The sequence below is a fragment of the Aquarana catesbeiana genome, linkage group LG01 (assembly GCF_042186555.1).
Source record: "Aquarana catesbeiana isolate 2022-GZ linkage group LG01, ASM4218655v1, whole genome shotgun sequence".
In the NCBI taxonomy this organism is placed as follows: Eukaryota; Metazoa; Chordata; class Amphibia; order Anura; family Ranidae; genus Aquarana; species Aquarana catesbeiana.
In genome coordinates, this window is record NC_133324.1 from 175,726,264 (window position 1) to 175,749,306 (window position 23,043).

The 23,043-nt window shown below is 40.5% G+C and overlaps 1 protein-coding gene across 1 annotated transcript in view; it reads left to right on the forward strand.

Moving 5' to 3' along the window:
* MACIR (macrophage immunometabolism regulator) overlaps nucleotides 1-20,053 on the forward strand; it is a 43,961-nt gene extending 23,908 nt beyond the window's left edge. Inside the window, exon 2 of the mRNA XM_073624576.1 lies at nucleotides 17,860-20,053. Coding sequence (XP_073480677.1) covers nucleotides 17,880-18,506 — 627 coding nt within the window. The 5' untranslated portion in view covers nucleotides 17,860-17,879 and the 3' untranslated portion in view covers nucleotides 18,507-20,053. The remainder of the gene's footprint in view (nucleotides 1-17,859) is intronic.
* Nucleotides 20,054-23,043: the final 2,990 nt, after the last annotated feature.

The window sequence follows — 23,043 nt, forward strand, 5'->3', positions numbered from 1 at the left end:
GAAGACACCAATGTGAGAAGGAAAAGAATAAGGAGCATGATAGTGGATAGAGAGTGGGAAACTGACTTTAATTATAAAATAAAAATCAAAAGCTGGTTTGCGTGTCGTCTTGCAGAGTGGAGCAGAGTTCTTGTATCTTCATCAAGCTTTAGTTAAACTGCGTCGGTGAAACTGCGCATCACTCGTGACAGAGCCATGATGTCTGCGCCACCCCATAGGATGCTTTAAAATGATAGGGGGACTAAGCAGGCATGCTTTTCTCAGTTGGTCATTATTGGGTCTGATTTGAGACACCTGAATATGAGAGAGGAGATGGCCAAGACCAGACCAGCTACAGACACAGGCTAGGGTCGTAAAGCTAATTACCTCTCTTGATCACTCAGCCAAATGGGGTTGAGAATCAATCACCAGTAATATTGCTATTGCAGTGGGGTTGGTTTAGAGCTAGCATTAAATATAGAAGTTTAAAGATATGGCAGCAGAAGACGTTTACCAAAAATGTTAAAGCAATGTCAGTTCAGTAGAGATGTACAGATGGATAAAAGATGTTTGCTATAATATTGCAGGCGGCAAGTGGTTAAAGTGTTACTAAACCCACAACAGTAATATCAGTCTGTATATGCAGTAAACCATGCTTGTTACCCTCTCACTACCAGGGTGGATTTGATTTAAATCACTAGTAAAAAGGCTTGATTGAAAAAATAATATTGACCCGCTCCTCTGACCCGCTGCTGATTTACAGACTGTCCCATTCACTTTAATGGGATGACTGGTGATGGGTCAGTGACACAACAAGGTGAGGGACGTGGCGGCAGCAGGTGAGTGGATGTCCACTAACAGGCGCTGCCATGATGGATCTCAAAGGACAGGTGCTCTTTAAATGTAAGGACTTAAATGTTTTTGCTTAAACATCAATGTTTAGTAACTGAAGTGCATAAACACAATATCTTTGAAAAAAAAACAAACAAAAGAACTTAAACTAAATATATCAGCTGGGTCCACTTAGAAAAACTTCAAAAGCGATCTTTTCATCACAGCACACATTCGGGCCACCAGGCCTTGCATCTCTTTGTTTGCATTGCTTGCATTTTGCACACATACCTGCTTTACCCATAGGTAAAGGACCTTCAATAAAATATTCCCAAACTGGGTCTCTTTTACGGCCTGCTGCCATTTTGCTCCTCAAGGGAGGAATAAAGCACGTCAAGCTATGTGCAGAAAGGTTTATAAGCTGCTTGGAAGGTTTCACTTTCATTTTTACTGCTTGCCCTTCCTCCTCACACTTATGCCCCGTACACACGGTCGGACTTTGTTCGGACATTCCGACAACAAAATCCTAGGATTTTTTCCGACGGATGTTGGCTCAAACTTGTCTTGCATACACACGGTCACACAAAGTTGTCGGAAAATCCGATCGTTCTAAACGCGGTGACGTAAAACACGTACGTCGGGACTATAAACGGGGCAGTGGCCAATAGCTTTCATCTCTTTATTTATTCTGAGCATGTGTGGCACTTTGTCCGTCGGATTTGTGTACACACGATCGGAATTTCCGACAACGGATTTTGTTGTCGGAATATTTTATCTCCTGCTCTCCAACTTTGTGTGTCGGAAAATCCGATGGAAAATGTCCGATGGAGCCCACACACAGTCGGAATTTCCGACAACACGCTCCGATCGGACATTTTCCATCGGAAAATCCGACCGTGTGTACGGGGCATTAGAGTGGGGTACAGATGCATTTCTCTTCAAACAGTCATACAGTTTGTTGTGTTCATAGATTTGCTAAACAATGGGATAAAGGAATATTCCTTATCTCATGGTTACTGTGAAATGATGTGAATGCATCAATGCAGTGCATGTTATCTCAGTTTGCAGAACTTGGATTCATTGAATGAGTTTACAAAAAATTTAAATATTGCAGAATATACAGCCTCATGTTATATAACTAAGCTCCATTTCATGCTGAATAAACTAAATTATTAATGTATCTTAAATAGAAAACTATCTTTAGATAGATTTTTACTCCAAAAGCATTTTATTAAAATAACTTTGGTAAAAAAAAAAAAAAAAAATCAGCTTTTAAATGAAAAAAAAAAGTTTTTTTTGTATCATTGCTTTTTATCCACATTGCTCACTGTGAAACCTAAGGGGTAATCCTGCATATTGTGTAAAAAGACTGTTTGATCCTCCCCTTCTTCCCCTGTCCCCAATCCATCTCCTGATAGTACAGAGCCTTGCAGTCACTCTGCACACACTCGGCTTGGTGTGTATTGCTAGAAAGTTGTTGTGCATGCGTTTAGCACAGGGCCAATCAGCACTGTCCAGACAGAGGGTCAGGAGTCATGCAGCCTTATAGGACAGTCGGAGGAGAATGAAAACTCCTCCTACAAACCAGTGCTCGGCCGGACACTGATAGAAGTCACAAGCTCCATCGTCCCCCCCCGTCCCCCCCCCCGGCAACCTCCTAACTAACAATTGCGCGGTCGTGCAACTATGTACCCAAATATTTTTTACTTTCTGTTATAATACATATCCAATAAAAAAATGTAAAAAATTGAATTTCTTCATCAACTTAAGCCAATATGTATTCAGCTACATATTTTTGGTTAAAGAAGCGTATATTGATTGGTTTGTAGAAAAGTTATTGCGTCTACAAACAATGGGATATTTGTATGGAATTTTTATTTATTTATTTTACTAGTAATGGCAGTGATCAGCGATTTTTGATTTTTTTTTTTTTTTTTTTTTTTTAGCGGGATTGCGGTGAACAAATTGGACACCTAACTGGCACTTTTTTGGGGACCAGTGACACTAATACAGTGATCGTTGCTAAACATATGCACTGTTTATTGCACTGATGACACTGGCAGGGAAGGGTTTAACATCAGGGCGATCAAAGGTTAAGTGTGTCCCTAGGGAGTGCTTGCTAACTGTGTGGGGGTTGCTCTGACTGGGAGAACACAGAGATCTGTGTTCCCGCTTAGGAGGAACACAAGATTTCCCTCTTTCCCTCTGACAGAACGGCGATCTGCCTTGTTTACATAGGCAGATCACAGTTCTGCCTCTTCTGGGAACGATTGCGGGTGGTGGGCGGACAACGGGTCCGCCGGACCCGCTGATTGGCCAGAGTGGGAGCCAATCAGCAGGTCTGGTGGACCCGATGTGGCCACCCACGCTCGTTCCTGGAAGAGACAGATTGGTATGCGCCCCCAGAGCTACTGCACAGGTACGTCATTTTACTAACCTGGGCCGCTTTGCCACAGTAAATGTGCGGAAGGCGGTCCGGAACCAGTTAAAGTATATCGTTTTCTCTGCAGCTTTTTTTAAACATGGTAATTGAATAGCATGTTTTCATCCAACCATTATTGGTTTATGCCTGGACTCCTCAAGCTGCCCTGGGCTATTTACATGTTATTCTATTTTATGGTGCGGATATAACCAGTTGCAGCAGCACCACCTTTGTCTCACCTCTCAAAAGTTTGTGTGTAAAACGAATCACTTACACTAGAAACAGGAAGAACTGGGACACGGGATACTATAAATAGAAAGCTGGCATTTGAAAGCAGAGAGGTCAATAAAAGCAAAACCTCTGAATAGAAATGAGTCCGTATACAAAGCAAAGCCCATGCTACCTACTGATCTCTCCTGAGATTTTTTTTTTTTGCAGTGTTGTTTAGCACACACAATAGTGTTCTGTTTCACTGTAGGACTTCATTTAGAAATCACAGTATGTCAAGCAGCAAATAAGTGATTTATCGAGCCAAAAAGGCTGATCCTAAGAATGGGTGCATTATGGGGAGAGGCGGGCAATCTCTGCCGACTCGCAATGGAAGACTTTAAAGCTGTATTAAACCCAAAACAAGAATTTAATATAATGCAGCTCAACAATCCTTACATGTGGTGGCTGCATTCGTTTTCTTTTCTGTTAGGATTTTTTTTTTCCCCTTTCACCTGGTGATCTGTCCAGTAACAAAATGTAATGTCTAGAGCGGATCCACTCTGGATGGAGACGCAAGAGAAATACCTTTTTGACAGCAGCATTGTCAATCTGGGGAGAGGGGATTGTTAGATGTGCTAGTAGATTTAGATTTAGATTTAGAATTTCACTAACAAATCAAAGTCAAATGCTTTTAACCACTTTTTTTCTTATTTATTTTACCTTTTATTTTTTATTTTTACACTGTTCTTTAAAAAAAATTAATTTTGTCACTTTTATTCCTATTACAAGGAATGTAAACATCACTTGTAATAGAAAAAAAGCATGACAGGACCTCTTAAATATGAGATCCGGGGTCAAAAAAGACCTCAGATCTCATATTTACACTAAAAAAAAAAAACTAAATAAAATTTTTTGTCAAAAAAAAAAAAAAAAATCCCTTTAAGTGCTATGTGACGTCGCTTCCGCCCTGCAATGATGTGGAGACGAGTGGGGGCCATCTTCCCCTCACTCGTCTCCATGTCACACAAGGGATGGCATCCAATCGCCTCTGCCGGCTAAGCAGCGGAGTGCGGCGGGAGGGGGGGGCCTTTTCCGCCGCCGATAAAAGTGATCTTGTGGCGAATCGGCTGCAGAGACCACTATTATCGGAGACTGAACCGCCGGCCAAAGAAGAGGATACCGGGGTTGAGAGGTGTGGTGTGTTTTTTTTTTTTTTTTTTTTTTTTAGCTGGTTTTACATAAATAAATAAAAGTTGACCATTGTAAGCACCTCCTATCAGTGTTACATTGTTCCTGTTGGGTCTGTTGACCAGATGAGGTTAAAGGAAAAAAAAAAGTCTAAGAGCCCTTTCACACTGGGGCGGGGGCGTTGTCGGCGGTAAAGCGCCGCTATTGTAAGCGGTGCTTTACCGTCGGTATGCGGCCGCTAGCGGGGCGGTTTTACCCCCTGCTAGCGGCCGAGAAAGGGTTAAAACCACCGCAAAGCGCCTCTGCAGAGGCGCTTTGCCGGCGGTATAGCCGCGACGTCCCATTGATTTCAATCGGCAGGAGCGGTATACACTCCGCTCCTCGGGGCTTTCACACCTAACACAGTGATGCACCAATACCACTTTTTTAAGTACGAGTACCGATACTTTTTCTCAAGTTCTTGCCGATACCAATTAGTGATACCTATTTTTAGTGTCACGTGACAGTTTTTTTTTTAAATCAATCATTCATTGCCCTTGGATGCATTTATTTTTTACACATAATGCCCAGCTCACCTGCCTCTGCCCTGGTGGTGTTGTGGTAGAGCACTTGCCAGGGTTGCTGCTGTCCAGATGTCACATCTCGCACTGCCGCGTCCTCACGCAACATCCTCCTGCATCTCTCTTCATAAAGACGGAAGGTATCGGTTTTAGTATCGGGGCATTTGCACGAGCACAAGTACTCATGCAAAGGCTTAGTATCGGCACCGATCGGTTACCACATCTAAGAAGCGGTAGCCTTTTTGGTGGTTCCTTCCTTTAGTTCATGGAGGTGATATATTAATGAGGAGGTTGGAAGGGGGAGCACAGGTACTAACCTAGGGAGGCTTTGCACTTACCAGACTTGAAGTGTTACTAAACCCAGGACCCTGCATTCAATATATCTGGTCTCCCACAGTACACCGAACATGGAAATGCAATTATTTTAGTAAATGTAAATTTAAATACATTTTCTCATCAGCAGTATATAGCAGTCATGTGACTTCTATCAGTGCCTGGTAAAGCTTGTAGGAGGAGTTTTCATTTTCCCAGGATTGTCCTATCACACTTAAGGACCCCTGAGCCTCTGTCTGGACAGCGCTGATTGGTCCTGTGCTGATCACATGCATTCTCCCAAGAAAAAAAAAAACACTCTAGCAGTACACATCAAACTGAGCATGTTCAGTCTGACTCCAGTAACTCTGTCTTATCTGGACCTGTTCTGGAGTCAGTGGAAGAAGAAGAGGATCTGTGCATACAGGATCAAGAAGCCTTTTTACACAATGCAGAGGATTAACCTCTTAGGTTTCACAGTGAGTATAACAAGAATGTGTTACTGCATATACACACTGATTTTACTGTTGTGGGTTTAGTAACACTTTAAAGTGCTTTAGCCCCCCGTTCACACCGGTGCAACTTCGCACTCCGGTGCGAAGTCGCAAACGATTGCCAGCAATGGAACCGCGCATTTTGCCGCGACTCATGTCACAGTGCTTATGAAAAATTTTCCCGCCCTACTTTTTCATTATGACTTGCATAGACTTCTGTAAAATTAAGTCGCATTGAAGTCCACACTGCAAATCGCACTGATGTGCGGTAGAGCTGCACAATTAATCGTCAAGAATCGTTATCGTGATTAATCGTCAAGAATCGTTATCGTGATCTTGCTAAAGTGTTTCACAATTCTTTCTATGCAAAGAATTCTCTCTGCTCTTCTGAAGCCACAGCGCTCAAAACAAAGGAAGAGAAAAACCGGGCAGTCTGCCAAGAAACAAAACATTCTTTATCAGTTGAACTTAAGTATAAACATTGTAGTAATTTGTCAAAGGAATAGACTTCCTGTGTAAGTGAAAAAAGTTTAACCACTTAAACACTAAACCTTTTTCTGACATTTGTTGGTTTCAAGTTAAAGTGGGGTTCCACCCAAAAAACAAAAATACCTGGAAAAATTCTAAAAAAAAAACATATGGATATTTTTTTTTTTTCACTTATCTCTAAATGCCTGTTGCTAGGTGGTCCCTCGCAGTCTGCCTGTTCCTTTGCCTGGGCTGGTGACATCACTTCCCCCCCAGGCACAGGAAGGGCTCCGCTCTGCACCCTCCCTCCTGTCAATCATCTGGGACCCATTACAGGTCCCAGGTGATTGAGTGGCCAATCACGGCGCGCGGCGCCGCTCGCGCATGCGCAGTGGGTTCCAGGCTGTGAAGCCACAGCCCGGCGCCCACAGTTGAAATGCCGGCACCGATGAGCGGAGGGGGGGGACGAGCAGGGCTTCGATCCCCCGCATAGCTGGACCCAGGGACAGGTGAGTGCCCAATTAAAAGTCAGCAGCTGCAGTATTTGTAGCTGCTGACTTTTAATTTTTTTTTTTTTGACGGCCCCCCTGGGTGGAACTCCTCTTTAAAATCATTTTTTTTTGCTAGAAAATTACTTAGAGCCCCCAAACATATATATATTTTTTTTAGTAGACACCCTAGAGAATAAAATGGTGGTTGTTGCAATATTTTATGTCACACTGTATTTGCGCAGCCGTCTTTCAAATGCAATTTTTTTGGAAAAAATTACTTTAATGAATTAAAAAAAAAAAAATCTAACCAGTAAAGTTAGCCCTTTTTTTTAAATTTTTTTATAATGTGAAAGATTTTACGGCGCGAGAATCGTGAGAGAATCGTGATCTTTTTATCCTAAGCAAAAATATTGTGATTCTCATTTTGGCCAGAATCGTGCAGCTCTAATGTGTGGTTTTGAAATCACGCTGAAGTAACGCAGTTTTAAAGCTGCACCTGTGTGAACGGGGGCTCACTGGTGATTTCCTCTTGAGGTCTCGCACTGAATTTTGGAGTTTTTATAGTAATACATTTTTGCATTTCTCTTGCATCCTCTGTTATAAAAGCTACACCTCAATTGTAATTGAAAAATAATGAATTAAATCTATACAGAGGACAACACTTTCCTGCTCCAACATTATTAACATACTCATTTATTTAACCTATTTCCTGGAATTGCCCTTTAACTTAGTTTGTGATTTTTAATACAGTTTAAAGCAGTTTATTCTTGAGCCTGGTATATTTTTCCTCATATGCATGTATTTGGTCACCTTGCCATCATGTTGTGTCACATAGTTGTTTTTACATTTTTAAACAGATTCTATCTTTTCCTCTATCTACATTTGTATATATTAGTCTTTTATGCTTATTTTAAAATTTTCCAACAGTTGATTGTCGAGTCCATTTAACATGGATATACTGTATGTATATACAGTATCTCCCAAAAGTGAGTACACCCCTCACATTTTTGTAAATATTTTATTATATTTTTGAATGTGACAACACTGAAGAAATGACACTTTGCTACAATGTAAAGTAGTTAGTGTACAGCTTGTATAACAGTGTAAATTTGCTGTCCCCTCAAAATAACTCAACACACAGCCATTAATGTCTAAACCACTGGCAACAAAAGTGAGTACACCCCTAAGTAAAAATGTTCAAATTGGGCCCAATTAGCGATTTTTCCTTCCCCGGTGTCATGTGACTCATTAGTGTTACAAGGTCTCAGGTGTGAATAGGGAGCAGGTGTGTTACATTTGGTGTTATCGCTCTCACTCTCATACTGGTCACTGGTAGTTCAACATGGCACCTCATGGCAAAGAACTCGCTAAGGATCTGAAAAAAAAGAATTGTTGCTCTACATAAAGATGGCCTAGGCTATAAGAAGATTGCCAAAACCCTGAAATTGATCTGCAGCATGGTGGTCAAGACCATACAGCAGTTTAACAGGACAGGTTCCACTTGGAACAGGCCTCGCCATGGTCGACCAAAGAAGCTGAGTGCACGTGCTCAGCATCATATCCAGAGGTTGTCTTTGGGAAATGGACATATGAGTGCTGCAGAGGTTGAAGGGGTGGGGGTCAGCCTGTCAGTGCTCAGACCATACGCCACACACTGCATCAAATTGGTCTGTATGGCTGTCATCCCAGAAGGTAGCCTCTTCTAAAGATGATGCACAAGAAAGCCTGCAAACAGACTATGTCCTGTGGTCTGATGAGACCAAGATAAACTTATTTGGTTCAGATGGTGCCAAGCGTGTGTGGCAGCAACCAGGTGAGGAGTACTAAGACAAATGTGTCTTGCGTACAGTGCATTAGGGTAGGAGTGTCATGGTCTGGGGCTGCATGAGTTCTGCCGGCACTGAGGAGGTTCATTGAGGGAACCATGAATGCCAACATGTATTGTGACATACTGAAGCCGAGCATGATCCCCCTCCCTTCAGAGACTGGGCCGCAGGGCAGTATTCCAACATGATAACCACCCAAAACACACCTCCAAGCTGACCACTGCCTTGCTAAAGAAGCTGAGGGTAAAGGTGATGGACTGGCCAAGCATGTCTCGAGACCTAAACTCTGTTGAGCATCTGTGGAGCATTCTCAAATGGAAGGCGGAGGAGCTCAAGGTCTCTAACATCCACCAGCTCTGTAATGTTGTCTTGGAGGAGTGGAAGAGGACTCCAGTGGCAACCTGTGAAGCTCTGGTGAACTCCATGCCCAAGAGGGTTAAGGCAGTTAAGGCAGTGCTGGAAAATAATGGTGGCCACACACAATATTGACACTTTGGTCCCAATTTGGACATTTTCACTTAGGGGTGTATTCACTTTTGTTGCCAGCGGTTTAGACATTAATGGTTGTGTGTTGAGTTATTTTGAGGGGACAGCAAATCTACACTGTTATACAAGCTGTACACTCACTACATTACATTGTAGCAAAGTGTTATTCAGTGTTGTCATATTAAAAGAAATGTGAAAATAAAATTCTGTGCAGTGCTCAAAAATTCATGATACAAATTCATATATATAAAAAATCCAATGTATGATGTGAAATAACCACAATAATACAAAAATCAAGACAGTGAAAAGTGATGTGAAATTCACACCCAAACTAAAGTCTAAACTCCATCATATAGAGGTTATTAAACCGTAAATACAACAGTCCATGGGTAGACAGTGAAAAATAACTCTATAGCAGACAAAGGTATTCCACGTGCTGTCAGTTGTTGGAGTGAAAACACAACAATGAAACCACCACCGGTTGTGTGAAGGCTTTCCGGAGTGTAGGGACTCAAATGGGCATATGCTCAATGCGTCAGAAGGGCATGTGGTGTAAACACCAGTGTATGGGACCTCCACATCTGGGCTCCAGATTAGGATTGAAGATGGTCCAGTTATTCAGGAAATAACTCAGAGAAGCAGTCCTCAGAAGCAGCCAACAGGTCAGGCTGAATCCTCTCGTGCTCAAATTGATGTAACCAAAAAAGAAAATATTCAACATAGTGCGAATCCGTATAAACATAGAAAATGTATTAAAATTGGGAACACTCACATTTGGTATGTAGATCAAGCGCTTGAAAATATATGATTTGGGTAAAGCAATAACATCAGCAGGGCTCCAACCGATGCGTTTCGTCTAAGGAGACATTATATGTCACAAAACTGTGAGGGTGTCAGGGCTGGGCCCAGCCCTTGCTGCTCTGAGCTGGCCGCTCAGCTGTCGGCTAATTGCCAGCTTTTATCTCTCCACAGTGACTCACCTGTTGATGATCCTGCTTGTCAGTCCTGTCTACTTAAGCCGTCCAGTCCAGAGGATCTCTGCCTTTGCCTTGGTCACATCTCTGGAGACGCTCTCCTGTGTTCCTGTTAAAGACTTGCTTGGCTCACATTCCTTCATGCTCCCTGACGTTTTGGCCTGTCTGACTATCCATTACGGTTCCTGAACTCTGGCTATGTTTTGACTATGTTTACTCTATGTGATTTAACTGTACTTCTGTCTCAGTCTGATTCATGGTTCTTACAGAGGGGTGTACTCACTTTTGAGCGATACTGTATATATTATTTTTATTATCCTTTTTAGTTGCTTTATAATAATAATATTATAATTTTTTTTTTTTTTTAATCAAATTCACCTGAAATAAAGAAATCGCTACATCTTCAAGTATATACATCAATACTATAGAAATAAATTAAGGACAAATTTTTTTCATTACATTTAGTTAAGAAAAAGAGTAGGATGTTAGCATGTGTGTAAATATGTTTTCAGGATCTTATGTTGCCATCGCACGGACTTAGCATGTTGCAGCCATAGAAACGGCACCCACGTTTACCACCTCCACATTATTCTGCTACACAAAGTGCTTTCTGAATCAAATATGTTGTGACATAATTATTCCTTTTTGAAATGGGGCAGCTACTTTTGATACATTTTTTTCTTATTTAGATATTTTTATTTTTTTATGCTTAATTCCTAATTAATAATTAGAATGAATAAAGTATTACTTTACTGATGCCTGTCTTTAGGCATGTAAAAACTGCAATCTGCACCATTGTTTCCAAAATTTTACACTTTTTGGAGAGGGGTTGCTTAAAGAGGAACTAAACCACACCTAAGTTTTGTTGTGTTTTGTTTTTTTTGTTTTTTTAAACCCTGCAAAGTAAAAGCATAATGTGCTAGTATGCATCTCATACTAGCACATTATGAAATGCTTACCTTAGAACAAATCCCCGCACCACCGTGCTGTGAGCTCTGACAGACACTTCCATCTTCACCCAGTCTTCCTTCCGGGTTTGCATCCTCCGACCGTCTGATTGGCTGTGCCGCGATGACGTCACTCCTGTGCATGTACATGGGAGTCACAGACCGCGGCACAGAGCTCTGAAGGTACGGCATGGGTATACTGTCCCTTCAGAGTGCATGCGCCGGTGACATCACCAGCTGCATGAAGTGTGAATAACTCCTAAATGGTGAAGGTTTAGCAGATATTCATAGTATATACAGGTAAACCTTATTATAGGCTTACCTGTAGAACAAGGGTAAAGAATGGGTTTACATTAACTTTAAGGTCCCCATTCACACTTGAGTGTTTTTCTGCTTGTTTCCCTACACCTGACGACATAGAATCCCATTCTTTATAATCATCCCTGTTCACAGTGGTGCACTCAGTCACCCTACCCTCTATGCCCTATGCTCAAAAAGTACATGAGGTGTTTTTTTTTTTGTTTTTCTTTAGCTTATTTAGGCATTTTGGTCCTATAGACTTCAGTGGGGGTGCTTGTAATCATCCAATGTGTGTTTTTGTGCACCTGAAGAACTTCTTTGATCCTATAGAACTGCTTGGAAACAGACTCCTTGAAGCTTGATACACATGTAAAAATGTCAGAAAAACTCCTGATGAAAGGCATCAGTCACCAGGAATACGCTCTGCTCAGGTCTAAATGGATGCTAAATAGCTACAGGTTAGGCATGCCTAAAGCCTAGTACACACTAGTAGGTTTTTTTCGTTCAGAAGGAGAACGAGCTGCTGTACTAACTATCCGATATCAGTACAGTGATCTCCCCTGCTGTGCTATTGTGTTCTGACAGGGGGGCTCAACATTCGGCCCATGTGTGCTAGTTTAGTTTAGCACAAACCGTTTAGTACAAACAAAAAAAATAAGCACAAGGGACATTACTTACTATCAACATGTCCCGGGTGCTGCTGGCTCCTGGTATAGTTGAAATCTTCCTCCTCCAATTCCCCCCATGCCACCACATTGTACAGTTTCTTTGAATGGAGAAGAGGACGGAAGGGTTGGACATAGTTGCAACTCTTGAGTGCATATGATAGGTCCCTCAGCTCTGTTAACCCCCATTGCACAGGAATATTACAGCTACAGGAGTGGGGGATCACAGGAGGTAGATTTCAACTAAAGTCAGAACCAACAGAACATGGGACACATCACATTGATACTAAGTAATGTGGGTTTTTTAATTTTTTTATAAATGCAAACATTAACCACTTCAGCCCCGGAAGGCTTTGCCCCCTTAATGACCAGGCCATTTTTTGCGATACAGCACTGCGTCGCTTTAACTGACAACTGCACGGTCGTGCGACGCTGTGCCCAAACAAAATTGATGTCCTTTTTTCACACAAATAGAGCTTTCTTTTGGTGGTATTTGATCACCTCTGCGATTTTATTTTTTATTTTTTGCGCTATAAACAAAAAAAGAGCGTCAATTTTGAAAAAAACACCATTTTTACTTTCTGCTATAATAAATATCCCCCCCAAAAAATAAAAAAAATAACATTTCTTCATCAGTTTAGGCTGATATGTATTCTTCTACATATATTTGGTAAAAAAAAAATCGCAATAAGCGTATATTTATTGGTTTGCTCAAAAGTTATAGCGTCTACAAAATAGGGAATAGATTTATGGAATTTTATTTATTTTTTTTTTTACTAGCAATGGCGACTATTTGCGATTTTTAGCAGGACTGCGACATTGCGGTGGACAGATTGGACACTTGACACTTTTTTGGGACCACTGACATTTATACAACGATCAAAGCTAAAAATAGCCACTGATTACTGTATAAATGTCATTGGCAGTGAAGGGGTTAACACCAGGGGGTGATCAGGGGGTTAAATGTGTGTCCTAGGGAGGTCTTTCTAACTGTGGGGGATGTGTCTACTTGGAGGAGGAGGCCGATCGCTGTTCATAACCAGTTTGAACAACAGATCTGTCTCCTCACAGAACGGAGATCTGTCTGTTTACATTGACTGACAGACCTCAGTTCTGTCTCTTTCAGGAGCGGTCGCGGGTGCCCATCGTACAGCTAAGGCGATTCGCGCAGGGAAGCCAACCTGCCACTGTATAAAGACGGTGACTGGTCAGCAACTGGTTAATACAAGTGTGTCTTACTGTGGGTGAGTTGCATAGGCAGGCCAGACAACGTATCTGTACGTAGCCAGCTTCCGGGTTTGGGGCACACATGGGAGCGCCTCCTGCCGACCCGTGCTATGACGGACACAGCACGAGTTTGGCAGCTGATTTCAGCCAATGATTTTGGTTGAAGTCAGCTGATCGGCTGTGGCCAATCGCACACAGCGTTCTAGGTTTACAAAGATGCAAAAAAAGATGTGAACTGATGAGAACAAAACACAGATGTGGAAACTGATGTAACCTGAGTCCGTATTCATCAATGTTTTTCTTAGAAAAAAATGTAACTCAACTGATGATGCCCGTGTGAAAGGACCATCTCTGTTCACATATCTGGTGCCATTAGATCCCTTTCACAGTGGGGCGGTGCAGGCATTAGCGGTAAATCGCCACTAGCTTTAGCAGCGATTTTCGGCCGCTAGCGGGACGCTTTTAACGAATGGTTAATAGCGGTCATGTTGCGGCACTGTCGAAGAGCTTTGCAGGTGCTTCGGCAGCACTGCCCATTCATTTCCATGGGCAGGGCGTTTTGGGAATGGTGTATGCAGCGCTCCCGTACCGCCCCGAAGATGCTGCTTGCAGGACTTTTTTTTTTCCTCATCCTGCAATCGCACCGCCCCAGTTGGTCACAGCTGTCGTCCAAAATTTTCCAAAGGGACAAACACGAAAGTTTCTCTCAGTATGATACCAAATTGTGCGATTTTCGTTTAACCAGTACAGTTTGTCCCAGAAAATACAATACAAATACATTACTGCACGTCCAAATTTTTTTTCTGTCGTACGAGAATTTTCGTAACCTATTTGCATTTGATATGGAGACTAGGATGCGAAAAAAAACAGATGATAATTCGTCCAATAATCTCATCATCTGTACTAGACTTAACCACTTCAGCCCCAGAAGGATTTACCCCCTTCCTGACCACAGCACTTTTTGCGATAAGGCACTGCGTCGCTTTAGCTGACAATTGCGCGGTTGTGCAACATCGCACCCAAACAAAATTGACATCCTTTTTTTCCCACAAATAGAGCTTTCTTTTGGTGGTATTTGATCACCTCTGCGGTTTTTATGTTTTGCGCTATAAACAAAAAAAGAGGGACAATTTTGAAAAAAAAAAACAATATTTTTTACTTTTTGCTATAATAAATATCCCCAAAAAATATATAAAAAAACAAGTTTCTTTCTCAGTTTAGGGCGATATATATTCTTCTACATATGTTTGGTAAAAAAAAAGCGATAAGTGTATATTGATTGGTTTGCGCAAAAGTTATAGCATCTACAAAATAGGGAATAGATTTATGGCATTTTTATTATAATTTTTATTTATTTATTTATTTATTTATTTATTTATGTTATTAGTAATGGCAGCGATCTGTCATTTTTATCGTGACTGCGACATTATGGCGGACACATCGGACACTTTTGACACTATTTTGGGACCATTGTCATTTATACAGCTATCAGTGCTATAAAAATGCACTGGTTACTGTGTAAATGACACTGGCAGGGAAGGGGTTAAACACTAGGGGGCGATCAAGGGGTTAAGTGTGTCCTAGGGAGTGATTCTAACTGTGGGGGGGGGTGGCTTCACTAGACCATGACAGAGATCCCTGCTCCCGATGACTCTGTCATGTTGCTAGGCAGAACATGAAAATGCATGACGAGATTGCGGGCCCCCGCAGAAATCAAGTCCGCGGGACCTACGGGTACGGTCACGGAGTATGCAGCGGGCGCGTGCATGCCCACAATGCTGCGATTTAAAGGGGACGTACCTGTACGCCCATTTGCCCAGCCGTGCCATTGTGCCAACCTATATCGTCGTCCACTAGTCGGCATGTGGTTAACTAAGTTATGTCCCTTGTGATGATTTTTGTGTTTGTAATGGCTACACTAATGGTTTAAGGCATTTGATGCACACAAAGTGGATTTATATACTTTGCTAATGTTAACATATATTATATTAAAAAAAAAATTGGTGCCTGAAGTTCAGCTTTGAGTAATATGAATAATTTATCTTGCAATTGGGTTATGTAGCAATTTTATAGCATGGGGTTTGTGTTTCAGATAAGCACTATATATATTTTAGATTGCCCCATTTGCTTGTAGAATTTGTTCAAAGGAATATTTTTCTTGTTCAAATATTTTTTATTAAAGAAAAGGGCAGTCATACAAAGGATAGGGCACAGAGTAATTAATCCCATAAAGAGGGGGAAGTAATAGGAGACACAATAACACACCAAAGTGACAGGGACACAGCCCAAAAGTGCATAAAAGTAACATTAGACAACTACAATACAGCAAGGTATATAATAATAGTCACTCATAAAGAGCATATAATTGCAAACCCTCTTGGCATCAGAACAAGTAGTTGGTGCCATATAGTGTAGGTCATGAGGGATATGAGGCATCTTATGACATGGGGAAGGGCCCCTATGGAACCTGATAATAAAGAAGGAAGATAAACTACTAACCCATAAATTAGATCCTGAATTAGCTAAAAATCAGATGTGGGAGGCATCATATGGGGTAGCTTTCTGTAAGACTGGCAGCCACTGATGAGCGGTGCATGTCGGTAGGAGTTAGGAAAGAGAAGAGAGATGCTACAAAGGGCGGAATCAAAAGGATATTTTTCAGAAAAAGCTTTACTACTGACCTAGAAAATCACACTGATTGATATTTCCTATGTGTATTGGCACAATCCATTTTTATCACCCAATTTTTGTTGTACAGCTAGGTTTTTTTATTGACCTTCCTTTTAATGGTTCAATGTTTTTTATTGAGGTTTATCAAAAAAAAAAGGCCAAAGAAGAAAACAGTATCTGCCATACATCAGTACATAGTTAGACGACTTATTTGAATAGGTACAAATGACAGAACAAAAGCAACAAGCATACTTGTACAATAAGGCGTTTCTGGGAGCTAAATGGAGGGTGAAGGGCATCGTCCCCCACCCCTAACACCCCATCTGGGATCAAACTATGTCGGGACAGGGAGACAACACAACCAACGTTGTACAGCACTAACAAAGGTTGAATGCAAACGGGTTCATGCATTGTGCACTAAATCGACTAAAACTGTATAGTTATCTGAACTAGCAAGTTAAGGGCAACAAGACAGTAATTGTTACAATGGTGTTGAAGGTACAGGACTATAGGAGTAAATAGTTATCATGCATTGGAGGAGTATGGATGTGCTAGCCAGGAGTCCCATAGTAGATAAAACTTTGTCAGGGAATTGTTCTTCATAGCAAATATCAGTTCAAAGGAACAATTTATATTTACCTATTTGATAACAGCTGACGAGTTCGGGGTGTCTAGGGAGCACCAGTGTCTCATTATATTGAGTTTAGCCGATAAGAGGATGTGGACTACAATGGCCCTGGTTTTACTGGGGATATTAGTAATGTTGAGGTGTAGGATGGCTTGTTTGACTGAAGGAGTAGTAGGGTGTGGCGTGAATTCGGAGACTATTTTAGAGATCTGGTTCCAATAGGATCTTATAGATTTACAGTACCATAAAATATGAATGAGGGAACCCATAGAATCGCAGTTTCTCCAGCACTTTTTAGAATTGCTGGCCGATATTTTCGATAATTTTATATGGGGTAAAATACCACCTATATAGTATTGTTTAGTAAAGTTCCCAATGTTCTATGCATAGTGTGGATTTATATGTCCAGAGTAAAGCTGATTGCCATGAGGATATTGAAAGCTGCTGACCTACGTCCTGTTCCCACTTCAGCATTGTAGATGTTTTGGTAAAGTTATGTCATGCACTAAGTTTCCTATAGAAGAATGCAATCCCTTTAATTATAGGTTTGTCTGGGTCATAAAAGTTACATAGTTCTTCCTCCTAATTTACCCGTAATAGGAATCTTACCCTTTTTTGAAGAGTTGAGAAAGCTGAATGAAGCGGTAGTACTCAGTGGAGGGCAGGCTTTTACCTTTTGCAGATCTGCAAAAATGATATCACCTACCGGATTCTATTAGTTGCTGAGTGTGCCGTATGTCACATTTTAGCCAGGAAGAGAGCTGGAGACCGGGAATTAAGATTTCCAAGTATTCTATGGGGACAGGGAGTTTTTGTTGTGGAGAGTTGGACTGATGGTGTTTAGATAGTATATTCAATGCTTGGGTAGTCGCCTGAATAGAGGGGTAATGGGACTTGCCTGTTTGGGTGTGTAGGAGACAGGCTATTATATGTATTCTGGAATGCTTAGAGGGCAAAAAATAAGTTTCCCTAGGGGTCCAAATCTTTTGTGGGTTTGGGGTCCACCAGTATTGCGCTTGATCTAGGATTGAGGCCACATAGTATTGATATATATATATCAGGGAGTGACAACCCACCTGATGATTTTTGTTTTGTGAGACCCCTGCTTTAAATCTTCTGTAGATTTAACCTATGTATTGCTAACCTTACAATAAAATGATTTTTGTTTTTGACTTTTATAGGAATCCAGGGATCTTCCAAAATGAATATGGATCTTAAAGGAGAGAACAGGACTAGCATTTCTTCTGTGCCCCTGTCTAGTACAGTAGACCGAAATTCTCCATTAAAAGTAGAACCTGAAAAACCACGTTGCTCTAGCACGCCTTGTTCCCCAATTCGTAGAACTGTTTCAGGTTATCAGATACTTCACATGGATTCCAATTACCTGGTTGGCTTTACAACAGGAGAGGAGCTTATAAAACTAGCTCACAAATGTGCAACCACAGAAGAGAATGCTGGGGAAACTCTACCAACATTTCGTGCCAAGCAACATGACTCTGGACTCTCTCGCTCATCTCGGATATACAAAGCTAAAGGTCGACACTATCAGCCATATGAAATTCCTTCGATCAATGGGAGAAGGAGAAGACGAATGCCAAGTTCAGGCGATAAGTGTAATAAAGTTATTCCATATGAGTCTTACAAGGCGGCACACGGCCCTTTGCCACTTTGCCTTCTTAAGGGTAAGAGAATGCATTCAAAGTCCTTGGACTACCTCAACCTAGATAAGATGAACATCAAGGAGTCAGCAGATACTGAAGTTTTGCAGTACCAACTTCAGCATCTCACACTTAGAGGTGACCGTGTCTTTGCGAGGAATAATACATGAATAAGAAGTCTGCTTTGTTTGGCACCTGTCTTGTTGCATATAGGAAAACGATTTTGAGAAACAACATCTGTGCTACACGTGTACGGCTTGGTCTACATTAGTGGCACCTGGGAATGACTTCTCAATTCAAATCACTTGATCCTAAGCAGCAGAAGATATACCACTTGGTTGGAAAGGCTGGTTCATGTGAATCTGAGCCATTTCTAACTTGAAGGAAGAAGACCTTTTATCCTAGAATTACTATGGATTACAATGAGATAATTATTTAATTTGTGAATGATTTACATTTATAAGGACTTAATCACTTATAGCTAAAAAATTGTTTTCTTGACTATTCCTTTAGATTAAATATGTTGTGTTTGATGAATTTTAGATTAATCAATGGCTGACCCTGGTATGTAAATAAGTCAGAATTTAGATACTGAACACAGTTGTAAGTATTTGTTTTGTTGCTCATTTTCCGAATGTCTTCAAATGTATATATTAGTTTTAATATATAGCTGGATCAATATATAGTCAGTACTTGACATTTGATCTCTGAAATCAAACTCAATATGAATTTAATGGCTATCTGCTTTATATAAATTTCCCTTTTAAGCCCAGGGCAAGTTACATGTTTACCATAGTTTTCATATTTAATTTAAATTACAACTGATAATTGAGGAAATTAAGCAATATTTATATTTTTTAATTAGTTTGCCAGTGCTTGAGCATACTAGCAAAATGTTAAATGCAGTAAGTAAGTCTCCAATAGCTTGTATGTCAGAAAGTACCAGTATGGAGTGAATTTTATTAAGGTAAATGCAGTAAACACTAATGGTAAGAAAATGTACTATATTGCTGTATTCTTTTTCTGTCTCTCTCTGTCTCTCTCTCTCTGTCTCTCTCTCTGTCTCTCTCTCTGTCTCTCTCTCTGTCTCTGTCTCTGTCTCTCTCTCTCTGTCTCTCTCTCTCTCTCTCTCTCTCTCAGCTGTGGCCTTTAATAGGGCATTGTGCAAATTGAAGTAACCCAACCAGGCAATGCCAAAACCATTCAAGCAGAACTGCTAAAATCTAGCTGTGATAGATAACTGTATGTCTTTTGCCCTTTTTACAGTGGTGCTTACTGTATTTATGAAAAGTGTTCTTTGGCTGCCAACTGAAATCCGCTTTGTGTGTATTTAAAGTCCAAATCTGTTTCAATAGCTTTAGCGTCATGCCTCACTGTATACAGTTTTGTTAAGCAAATCATTTTTTGAATGAAGAAAGTTTCTTACCTGGGGATATTGCCAGTAACAGCATTTCCTGTTGTAGGAGGTTATGATTAAGCGCATTGACCTCTTTCCCCCCCACTGCATATTGTCCTGCCTTGGATTTATGTTAACTGTTTAATAAATGTGCATCATGCAAAAAATATATATGATAAAATATGACTTTTGAGGGACAACATTTTACATAAAAAATATATTTTTTTTTATTAATTCACGCTTATAAAATCTTGCAAAAGCATCATTACATATAAAACTATTATAGCATCTGAATACAAAACAATAAAAACATTTTGACAACGCAGTGTATCATATCCAAAAATAGTGATTTTTTTTCTGTTTCTGTTGACCTCTGCTGAGACGGCGGGTGACAGGTCCGTCTCTGCTCACTGGGCGAGGAGGGACCTGTCAGAGCCCCATTTATTCCTATGGAGGGATCAGACATCAGATATCATCTGATCTGCCAAGACGGATGGCGAACGTATCACCATATGTCTCATTTTAGCGGATCGGATGGCAGACGGGTGTTAGCGGACACCCTTCGGTGACATCCATCTCCCCATAGGAGTCAATAGATGGCCTGCTCGGATCTGCCTGGAAAACGGACAGGTGGATCCGAGCAGGCTTGTCGTGTGAAAGGGGCCTAATACCATAAGATAGGAGCTTTCCAAACTAATCCAAGGAAAAAAACTTTACGTTTATCCTCAAAATATTTTTCTCTACTTTTAGTTAGAGGTGGGATTAAACACTTGTCTACCGAACCATTTCTAAAACATCGCTCATATACAGTATGAGATTTTTGGAAAAGATACACTTAAATGAATTTAAAAAAGCAAAACACAATATATAATCCCATTTTTTTTTAAATATATGAAAGATGATGTTATGCCGAGTAAATAGATACTTAACATGTCATGCTTTAAAATTATTAATGCTTATGGAATGGCGGCAACTACAGTACTTTAAAATCTCCATAGACAATGCCTTAAAATGTTTAGAGTTACAGAGGAGATCTAGTGCTAGAATTATTGCTCTTGCTGTGATATCAGCAGTGATACCTCACATGTGTGGTTTGATCACCATTTACATATGTGGGTGTGACCTATGTATGCGTTCACGACTGTGCGTGATCACTGGGGGACAGCTTTTTATTATTTATTTTACTACTTTTTTTCATTTTTACACTGTCCCTTTAAAAAAAAAAAAAGTGTTTTGATTGCTTTTATTCATTTTTCTATCCCTTTTGATAGTAAAAAAGCAGTGACAGGTCCTCCTTTATGGAGAAATGTGGGGTCAATAAGACCTCACATCTCTCCACTACAATATAAAGCATTGGATAAAAAAACAAACATTTGATCTGTTACCAGCAGCTGCAACTGCCGGATCGGATCTCAGGCTTCCCAATCCGCCAGGGACGTCATTTAATAATGGCCCGGTAAGCAAGTGGATAAAGCTGTAGTGTGCGGGTACTTTCATATAGTGACAGAGAACAGATCCAATAATTTATATGTAAAAGAGGTGCTATTTTCCTCCAAAAGTACTTTAGTTTGGGAGCGAAGCCAGCATCATTTAAATCAATTTAAACCATAGCCAAATGTCCAAAAATTACTATAAGGGATTTCCAAAGAGTCAGATAAACTTCCTTGTATACTGTGTCTATATACATCGGCACATCTCCAACACTCACAGCCCTTGGGTCAGACCAACAAGGAACAATAATAATAATTATTATTGATAATTAATAAAGTGGATCTTTTTGAAGTACAGCCGGACATCTTTCTTAAAGTAGAACGAGAAAATTGAGTACTGTCCGTGATACTTTTTTTTATTTGCACTAACATACAATTTTTCAGGACAAGCCTTTGGGGTATGTCCCCTTCTTCAAGGTCCAAGCAGAACTGCTTGGACCTTGAAGAAGGGGACATACCCCAAAAGCTTGTCCTGAAAAATTGTATGTTAGTGCAAATAAAAAAAGTATCACGGACAGTACTCAATTTTCTCTGTCACAATTGCACTAATACGGCTACAATCAAATCAATTAAAGTAGAACTATAGGCAAAACTTTTTTTTCATTTTGGATAGAGCAAGGGAGGTTTATAACCCTTGTCAGATTTTTTTTTTACACCATCTGTGCCCCATTGTGGAGATTTCCCTTCACTTCCTGTCCCATAGACAAACAAAGAGAGAAAATCCCTGCAAATTAACGGAATCTCTAGAACTTGTGTCCCCATCTCTATTATTTTCTGTGGACAACCCAAAATTTGGGATTTTCTTTTACTTTCACTTTCAATAATAATGGTAAACAGGACAAATCGAGAGGGTGAATTTCCCTAGCTGGGACACAGATGGCAATAAAAAACCTGACGAGTTCCAATCCCTCTCCAGTCTATCTAAAATTTTAAAAAAGTTTTGCCGTTTTTTTATACTTTAACTTCCTATTGCGGGCTGACAATGCTAAGACACTTCGCTTGCAGAGTTCCTTCAGTTGGCTATTGGGCTGTATATCTGACAGCAAATAGCTATAGTAGATAGCAAACCGCTGCTAATTGAAAAGCAGCGGCTTAGGGTTGTCAGCCTGCAACAAAAGAGCTGCTACTGGTGGATTCCCCAGGTAAGGAACTTTTGCAACAAATTGACCAAAAAATCATTTGTCTAAAAACTGTATACAGTAAGACATGATGGCAAACATAGTGAAAAATAAAAATAGGGTTTACATACACCGTAAACTGTCATTTCTTCAGTCTATGGTTTAAAAGTAAAACAAGGATTCAGACTGGGCGTTATGGGCAACTACTCATTTTCTTGTTTGCTCCTTCTATACATAAGATCCCATGATTTTAATTATATATCTATTTATTTGTGAGGCTGATACCCCAGGTTGGCCTGAACATAGAGTGATGCTAATACTTTGCAATGCTATATGGCTATCCAATTTGTTGGGCCTGTGGAGAGAGTAAAGGGTATGTGTGAACTACAGTGATCTATGCCAGCCAATATGATTTCACCTTCTGATGGGTTACAACAATGAAAGGTGATTGCTAATTGGGTGTTGTGGGCTACAGCACAGGGTATGTTGATCTTTGCCTTATTAATCTCAATAAAAAAAGTAAACAAGCTTGTGCAGCTATATTTTTTATCAGGAAAATGTTGGAATGTGTAGATCTATATGACAATTGTCTTACAAAATGTACAGATGATGCAAATAAGAAATGAATACTGTATAGTAACAATTCAGACATTGGCAATTCAGTGCCGGGTTAGTTGCTACACATTGTGACACATTTGTATGA